This window comes from Limulus polyphemus, unplaced genomic scaffold (genome assembly GCF_000517525.1).
Source record: "Limulus polyphemus unplaced genomic scaffold, Limulus_polyphemus-2.1.2 Scaffold7413, whole genome shotgun sequence".
In the NCBI taxonomy this organism is placed as follows: domain Eukaryota; kingdom Metazoa; phylum Arthropoda; class Merostomata; order Xiphosura; family Limulidae; genus Limulus; species Limulus polyphemus.
This window is the reverse complement of record NW_013673023.1, coordinates 1-9,532: the sequence shown is the minus strand read 5'-3', so window position 1 is coordinate 9,532 and position 9,532 is coordinate 1. Positions and strand designations below refer to the sequence as shown.

The window sequence follows — 9,532 nt, the reverse complement described above, 5'->3', positions numbered from 1 at the left end:
TAACGTTGTTAGAACAACGGGCAAAATTTGTAGATAATGGTGAATTGGCCTTCTCCTTCTGATATTTGCCTTTTGACAAGTTTCTTAAGTGTTTTCGCGAATACCAGGATTCCCTAAATGGTCGGGTAAAAAGTTTTACCTTTGTGCAAACCTCGGGACCGAGACGATTCGTTTGGTTACATTTAAAAGTCGGTGCAACTAGCAGATTAGAAGGAATTACGTGACACACAGACTCTGAATTTCATTATATAGATATATAAAATCATATATTAGTAAATTACAAGAATTTTTTAACGGCTTGCATGGATTACATTAAAATATATGAGGAATGAATGGTGAGGAAAAAGAGCAATACGTTTTTTATTCAAATAATCTACTTTTTTTCTCTTTTTATATATACTTTGTCCATGTTATCAGCCTTAGGTAACAGGACTGATTGCTGTTTATTATATAGAAATGCGAATACATTCAAAATTGTGCTGTAAGTTGTTCATTATATATTTAATCAATTACTAATGATGTATATGTTTTATTATTATTTTTCATAATAATAAGATTCTTCGAAATAGTTTGATTTATCAACTCTTGTCAGTTTTAGTCTCCAACTGTTATATCGCTCAGATGGCTCTACGGTGCCTTAGAGATTAGTTTAGAATGTTTTAACCAGTTGTAAATCGAAAACTGTTGAAATCAAATGCTAAGTTATAATAAAATTCGATGTAGGCCTAGCGTAACGTAATTCAAATTATTTGGTAAGTTTCAGTTCAACATTCAATTATTGTTGTTATTTTTCCTTATTTGGACTGTCATAAATTTTAACTGGTTTAACAAAGTCAACACGTTGCTAATGTTGTAGAGATATGACATATTAAACTTAACAGAAAAGAAGTAAGTGTAGAGAATTTTAATACCCTTTCCTTAATTCAATAATTGATAACAAAACGTCAGAAGTTGATTAAGTAACCGTAATTTCGTAAACTGGCGAATGGTGACATGCGGTTAGAGGGATTTTTTTTTCTCTTTTTATTCTGCATTCTGTTGACTAAAGGAGTATAACTTAAAACGAAACTTTGAAAATAGCCTCATTTTTTCATGAAGCTGTGGAAAAGGGTCGCTCTATCCCGCTCAATGAATTAATTTAGAATTAAACTTAAATTTTGAAATGTGTCCAGACATACCTCTTTAACTTTTGAACTTGAAGGCTTTTCAAAATTCCATTTCCAAATAAATATGACTTCTATTCCAAGTAATTTTCAGCACTTCCATTTTGTTAAAAAAAAAAAATAATTGAAAAGACTATGTGGTCTGTAGACTGTAGAATGAAACCTGGTTATACCGTAAAGCCTGCAAAGCATCTTTAAGCTGTATCTTCGTTTAATGATAAAAACCATAGTTTTTGGCTTTTCTGTGCATATAGACGCTTGATACATTAAGAACGACTGAAATAATAATTTGAGTAATAATTAATATGTATTTGTTACTTTATAGATTTAATAGATATTTGTTGTTACTTTATTAACGTTTTTACTGTGAGGTAGAAACGGCTGCTGCTATGATTTTGTTTGGTTTATGAGCTCATTACTGTCGTAATTTAGGATCTTCTTTTTATTAAATTCTTGAAAATGTTAAAAATGAGAGAAAGAGGACCCACCGAGGATGTTTGCCCCGGGGCCCATGCTGGCTCTCGACATTCCTGTAGGCCACTATAGATTGAAATTAATGTTTGTTTATATTGGACCCACTTAAATTGGACATTGCTACTCCATATTTTTTCCCCATACTCAGTTATTTTTGAAAATGAAAGATGTCACCACAAATAATTTTTAAAATTATATTTGTCTGATTTTTTAAGTAATTTGGTTAACATAGTGACATATAAAGTACAAGTGCTAACGTTTTCAATCCAGATGTCTTTAATTTAAAATTGTAAGAAGTAGAACAATGGAAAAATAGTTTAAAATTTTAACAAAATGTAAAAGTAGTTATTCGTTTTAGAAGCTACAATCTAAATGTCAAAATTGGTAAAGCATTAGAATTAGAAACTAACAGGCCTAAAATTTATGTTAAAAATCACATTAAATCCAGTTGTTTTTTCCCACAGTCCTTTTAATTTGTTCATTTTGGGTTCTAAATCATAGATATATAGAAATAGCATTTCAAATTTGTTCTTTGTTTCTCATAAGTTATTGCCTTAGAGTAATTTTGTTCCATGTCAATCATCATAGCTCATCAAGTGGGCTGGATGATGAGAGATGAAAGATTTTTTGAAATGCTATCTATATATGAAATTGAAGAATATGTTTTTTGTTTTATGATTGGTATCTTATAGAATTTGTATCGTCAATGAGTGGAATGTTCTTGTGTTATCAGAAACATTTATAAAATGTTACTTCATTCTAGTTATTGCTCATGCAAAATGTGTACAGTATTATAACCTTTTATTTCTGTGTTGCTTTTTTTTTTGTAAAGAAATATGTCGCTAAGCTCCTCAGAAGATGAAGATTTCCAGGAGGGTTATGATTCCTTAAAAGTTAATTGGTAAGTTTTTAACTGTGCATCATACAAGATGTTTCAGGATATTTTAAATTCATTATGTGCAGGAACTTATTAGATATTTTAACATGTGTAGTTAAGAGCTAGGCTTGAAGTTAGTGTATAACCCAAACACTTTTGGAAACTTGAGTTCTTACAGTTTTGTTTTTATGACTTAATCTTGTGCAATGATTAGTTTTTACAAAACAGGGATAGTATTTATCGGTTACTTCTGATCAAACATAAACTAATTCTATAGATAAAAACTAAAATGTAACTTATGAGCTAAGGAAGCTAATTAACAGACTATATGTTCATTATAACACTGAAGAGAGATTATACTGCTGTTGTTTTCTCTTACAGGATTGTCAAGGTGAAGTAGGCCAATTTTACTCACATCCATAATTTGGCAGCCAAAATATAGTAACATAAAACATTTCCAATAGGTAAAAGGCCACTAGGTCAATCAGTCACCCCTCCTCTCACCAAAACCAGCCAGAACTTTAAAACCAAACTAAATATAACCTTTAATTTCCATATGTTCTATTATCAAAAGCTTAATTGAATTTAAATCACAGTAACAGCACAAATCTTTTTAAGCCAGCCTTTCCAGATGTTTGTAATTCCACCTGAGGAATAATATTGCCACAGAAAATGCATTTTACTGACCAAGGCATAGATATTTACAAGAATATTTGTACAAAATACTATGAAACTTATAATTCAATCCTTTTTAATTAAAAACTAACTCTTGTTGCATGTTTAAAAACAAAATCCCACCTGGTAATGAGCCAATAGCAACTGTTTCTGGATGTCCTATCACGGAAAGGTCGATCCTTAAGAGTTACAAAACGTTATAGTTAATATCGCTCTACAAAGTAAAGTATATCAACACACAACATGAATTAATTTTCCAGCACATCATTTGAAAAATATACATATTTTAATATCTACAGTTAATGTCCTCCCTGACTGTTCTCTTCAATAAGATAACAAGAACTGCTAAACATATTTATTGGTTGCATATATTTACATTTGGGAAGCAGTCATTTCACTTCTCTTAGACAGCAAACAGTGTATACTCTTATTTATAATTGTGATGCAAAACATGATGAACACATTATTCAAGAGAATCAGAATTAACTAGTAGGAGCAAGCAAGTGGTTTTTATGTGTTTTGTATATAACAGCCTGTTCCACTTTTCTTTTGTTATATTAATATTTTTCCATATAAATTATAAAATTAATTTTTGTACACTATTATTAATGTTTAGACTTGTGAAGATAATTTTGTATTGTTAGTTTAGTATCAGAAGTTAAGACTCACCGAAATCTCCTATGATAGTAAAATTGTATGATATCATTGGATTAATTATGAAAATAAAATAAACATATTGGTTACCTAACTGATTAATCAATACATTCTAACTGTTATAGTTGGTTGATCGTTTATAACATAATGAGCATATAGTCTGTTATAACTGATGAATCAATATATTCTAACCATTATAGTTGGTTGATCGTTTATAATATAATGAACTTGTAGTCTGTTATATCTGATGAATCAATACATTCTGTTATAGTTGGTTGATCGTTTATAATATAATGAGCATGTAGTCTGTTATAACTGATGAATCACTATATTCTAACTGTTATAGTTGGTTGGTTGTTTATAACAATGAATTTGTAGTCTGTTATAACTGATTAATCAATATATTCTAACTGTTATAGTTGGTTGATCGTTTATAACATAATGAACTATAATAATTGTGGTCTGTTATAACTGATGAATCAATATATTCTAACTGTTATAGATGGTTGATTGTTTATAACATAATGAACTTGTAGTCTGTTATAACTGATTAATCAATATATTCTAACTGTTATAGTTGGTTGATCGTTTATAATAAATGTTCAGTGGTTATATCTTACATGATAAATTAAAATAGCATACATTACTGATCAAATGTTCAGTGGTTATATCTTACATGATAAATTACAATAGCATACATTACTTATCAAATGTTCAGTGGTTATATCTTAGATGATAAATTAAACATACACTTTCTACTTACCTTGAAAACTGTTTGTTATAAATCTTGTACCAAGATTTAGCATTATTAACTCTTTAAACCCATAATTTGTTGCTCATTGTGCTGGAATTATTTTCATGACTTCCTAATAATTATCACCGTACCTTATAAAACATCAACTTTATTGATTTTGTGAATAATAACATGGTTTGGATTAGTTGTCAGCCAGAGTGACATAAATGTTACTGAATGCTGGTAGCATCCACTCAGGTTTAAGGAATTAATTATAAAATTCTACAGTTGTTCCAGTGGAACTTTAGGCACAGTAGGTTTGAGAACTTTAGTGAACTGCAAGTGTCGGTTCAATGAAAAGGTAATGACTTTTCAGCTTCTATATTGAAAATTCAGTTTGAGTTATTAAAGTTCTCAAACTTACAGTGTGAATAATTTCTTACACTTTCATCCACACTTGACAACAGAGTCTGATAGGTGTCTCTGAGGCATAAAATGAAATTTTTATAAATTACTTCAAATTACATTCAACAACATAAACTTGAAAGGGATAAGTAATGTATGCTATTTTAATTTATCATGTGGTTAAAAAACTGTATCATTTTATACATTGTTGGTATTATGCCTGGTTAAAAAACTGTGCAGCGTTACTGTATGAAACTTTTCCACTCAAATAACCTTTTTGTAACTCGTACAAGTTTTGTTTCCCTAAAACTGACAACAATATCATACCATATATTACACACATATACATCTTTGTCAGTCTTGTTTAATCACAAGTTGCATTATTTTGCAACAAGCTTGATAGGGCAAGCCATGTATCTCATGTTACATACCATCATGGTGCAAATCTCGCTACTGGCTCTCAAACATCTTTTTTAACCCAGTTACTGCGTGACAAGATTTAGGGGTGGCAGTAAGCATGTCATATCATCTGCTCTCAATGTTACTTTAGATATTCTGTTCAGATAAGTTGGGAATTTGCCAAACAATGGGTTGGACCCCCCTAAATTTTTAATGAATTTGCATGAACCTCAGGAACCATATATATATATATGTATATATATATATTCTAAGTGAATCACACAGATTTCTGAGCACTTGCAGATTTGTTAGAAATGAAAAATATATTTTAAAGTAGAGTAACATTCTTGAAAATGTTGCCCATCATTCTTTCATTTGTGTGTATGAACAGTATATAAAATATAAATAAAATGATTAATAACTTAGACTTATCTTTCAAGACCTAAAGTACCTAATAAATACCATTTAACCTAACTGTATTGTGTATTAATCACTACATTAATGGTTTGAATCTGATTTAACAAAAGAAGTAACACAGAATGTTTTGTAAGTTAAGGTACAAAGTTGAATTCCTTTCAAGTTGAAGGAAGTTCTATGCAAAATAGTTAATGGTGGCTTCTTATTAGGAGCTTAAATAAAAATTATCAACTTCAGCACAACTATTTTTTTTTTTAATGTAAATGAATACTCATTCTGTGTTAAAACTTTTTGCTTAGTAAATTAACCAAGGATGAATAGTAGAAAACAGCTACACTATCAAAAGACCGTCGTTACAGACTCTTTTACATTTAACACTTACCTGCACACGATCGTCCTAATCCACCAAAACAACTGTAAAGAAAAAAACAACAACTATAACTCAAAAACACACTGAAATTAACCATTACTTATAATGTCTGTTGTTTGAGCAATTCACGTTGACAGCAATCATTCAGTTGACCAGGCTTACCTTAAACTAAGAACTAATGAACATATAGTTTTATTTTCCTTTTTATTGATAAAATCCAATTAAATTTATCTTTTAATTTACAGTGCTTGTTCTTACATGAGGAGTAAAATATAACAAACAAAGGATCAAGAGAAATACACATGCATATGTATGTATCTTTCAAAAACAAATCTTTGCTGTTCTAGATACTGTAAATTAGATAAATACTTACTGTATCAAAACTCTGTGTCCTCTGTTAAGTGAGCAGATTAGTTCTGCAATTAATTTCATCAAGCAGTTGATCTCTGGTGGTGTACCATCAGGAAAAGGGTAATGATGAAATAAAATACCATGCTGTTCATACTTTTCTAATAAAGTTGGAACTCTGTACTTGTTCAATTCTCCACTGGTACATAAAACAAATACTTCCAAAATCTCTAAGCTTTTCAGCTGTTCTGAAGAGTAAAGAGGACAGTTGAATAATAGTTTTTATTTAAACCTGCTAGTTGATTTAATATTGTCAAAAAAAAAACAAATGTCATAGTTATATAAAAAAATATTTTTATTTCAGCCAACATATTATCAGTGTGGCTCCATCAGGGCTAGTCGTATAACAGGTACAGTTCTTGTACTACTTGCCCTGATGAAGCCACACTGAAATAGTTTTTATATTATCTGGACAATAAAGGTCAAGGTTGTTTTTGTCTAACTTCATTACCAAAATTTATAAATTCCTCAAGTATGCACTACAAATTCTGAAAAATAAAGTCAAAGATTCTAAGTCATTTACTGTTGTCAAGTGAAAAGTTTCAACGATAATATATCTAGAAACATACTGTAGCTGAGCATCAGGGACTTTAGCTATGAATGAATGGTATTACCAAACATAAAAGTATACTCAATTGCTACACATATGGTTCCTATAGCAAAAATAACAGATATGAAATCTATTGTATCAGATCTGGTTCTATTGGAGATGTTAAGACCCTTTACAGTATGACTTTATTATGTCAAATAAATATATATCAATAAACTTGGCAGGAAACTGTATCCAATTTTATGTGTATTATCTTTGTTTTAACTTCTTATTTCTAACTTCAATAATCAGCTTTTACAGTTTCAACCAATTAGAAACACAAACTATACATAATTAGAAGCAAGAACCTAAACTTTGAGCCTCCTACCTTCTAAGTTATCTACAACTTTGTCAAACCCTCCAAAGAAGCCCTTCTCTGACTTTCAAGAATGTTTGCTAATCAACTGGACATGCTTATAACCAACAGAAATAGCAGATCCTCATAAACTACTCATAATTTAGTTTTCCCACCATTAACTGAAAGTTAACGGAATTGTTTTAACCAGTTAATAGTTTACTCAGAAAGCCAGATAAATTATAGTAGTTTTGGATATTATATTATTGTGACCAATACAATTTTTGTGTTCTAAGATGCATACTTGAAACTTGTGACACTCAACAATGCTTATGGAAAACGTAAATGAGTTTGATTAAGCAGTAAGTACTAATGATCCTTATTTTAATGTATATATTTGATTTATTGTTATATATTTTTTGACAAACATAACTAAGATATAAAAATTGAGAAATTTCACAGCTTAACCAAACAAAACTTCAGTAAAATAAAGCATCAAACATTTTACAAACATGACCCTGCTATTTTCATTAGCTCTATGGAAATGGCCAGTTTGGTTCCACTGTGATTAACTGCGTTTGACAGATACCATTACCACTCATATAATAGAGAGTACGGAAATAAAACCATAAAATCTTTTGATGTTCGTTCAGGAGATTCTAGAGTTTAAGCAAATTAAATATGAAAACTGTACGATGAAAGAAGTATTTATATTCTTAGCAGGAAAATTACCTTTCACTCAGAATGACTTGATAAAGGATTTGTAAATTCACAGACAAATCTTTAGTAAAAATACTTTATCAAAATATCTAATCTTCTGTGTACAAGAAGCCTGTATCATTTACCTTGCCAAATTTTCTGAAGATACACAAAGTAAATTCAGAATTGTTGTAAATATTATGTATAGCTTCACAGATAATGGGGTGGGGTGTGTGATCAATTTGATCGAGCCAGTGAACAGATGGCTAATGGCTTTACACTTTGCAAGTACAATAATGAAAACAAACTATAAAAGTTAACAATAACTTTATGTGACAGACTTCTTGTACAAACTTAACAGACAATATTAATAAATTTCCTAGATACTTTGTTGTGTTATTCATAATCAGAAGCAGCCTTTTTTGAGGGGGGTATCAGTAACAATATGTGTTTAGTGGCACCAATATTCTAAATTGCATGCCTGAAAATCTTCTTTTGACAGGTAACTGTGATCTCTTACTCGGCTGTTTACTACATGTCAAACGCGAGGAGTAAGTGTTGTTTACCTGCAGTTTTAATTAAACTACACTAGTTTCCTTGCATCCGGTGCAGTTACACAAGAGAAGTGCAATCAGTAAACATCAAGTGCACACTGGTTTATTGTATTTCTATCACTGTATTTTCAGGCCTGAAACAGCACACTCATTTTCCAATATATCCAGTCTGAAATGTTACTTAATTGTATGACTTTCTGAAAACACATGAAAGTACAAAGAAATGGAATTATGTGACCATTATTTTGGCCAAGTGACATTCATCAGGATTCCAAAGAGGGGCAAAACATTGACCACTCATTTCTCATTTCCTAATAGCCATTTCTCTGTGTTTGCAGATTCTATCAGGCAGAAACAGTATTTGCTATTTATTAGATAACTGTTAAAAAAAAAAGAATAACTCTGAACTATAACCTATTTCCTCTTATTAAAACAGTAAAAACATCTGAATAATCTGAAACACAGAAAAGAATCTTACCAAGATCCATGTCCACATTCCTTCGAGTGTCTTTAAATCGACAACCTTAAAAAAATATATATATATTTTCTGAAACTTAACGAACAGATATCACTGTATAAAAATATCCACCTACACATAATTTGAAACTACTAACAACATTTAATTACTTGTTAAAACATGACCACAGAATTTCATTTATAAGTACCTTTCTAGTCACTTCTGAGGTAAGCAAAACATGTAGCCACCTTTATGGGCATAATACCAACAATGTATAAAACGATACAGTTTAACCAGGCATAATACCAACAATGTATAAAACGATACAGTTTAACCAGGCATAATACCAACAATGTATAAAAC

The 9,532-nt window shown here is 30.2% G+C and overlaps 1 protein-coding gene across 1 annotated transcript; it reads right to left on the bottom strand.

Annotated features, from left to right (window-relative positions):
- Positions 1-5,192: 5,192 nt before the first annotated feature.
- LOC106474594 (cyclin-dependent kinase inhibitor 3-like) lies at positions 5,193-9,252 on the bottom strand. The gene is made up of 3 exons (XM_013935281.2): positions 9,191-9,252; positions 6,541-6,763; positions 5,193-6,211 (listed from the first exon to the last, which is right to left on the bottom strand). Exons 1-3 carry the CDS (start codon positions 9,198-9,200, stop codon positions 6,169-6,171), a joined length of 276 nt encoding a protein of 91 aa, XP_013790735.2. The 5' UTR covers positions 9,201-9,252; the 3' UTR covers positions 5,193-6,168.
- Between the last annotated feature and the right edge of the window lie 280 nt (positions 9,253-9,532).

Bases quoted from the DNA above. Each gene is read 5' to 3' on its own strand.
- LOC106474594 (XM_013935281.2), bottom strand. The intron at 6,212-6,540 runs GTAAGTATTTAT...TTTTCTTTACAG, and splicing joins GGACACAGAGTTTTGATACA to TTGTTTTGGTGGATTAGGAC.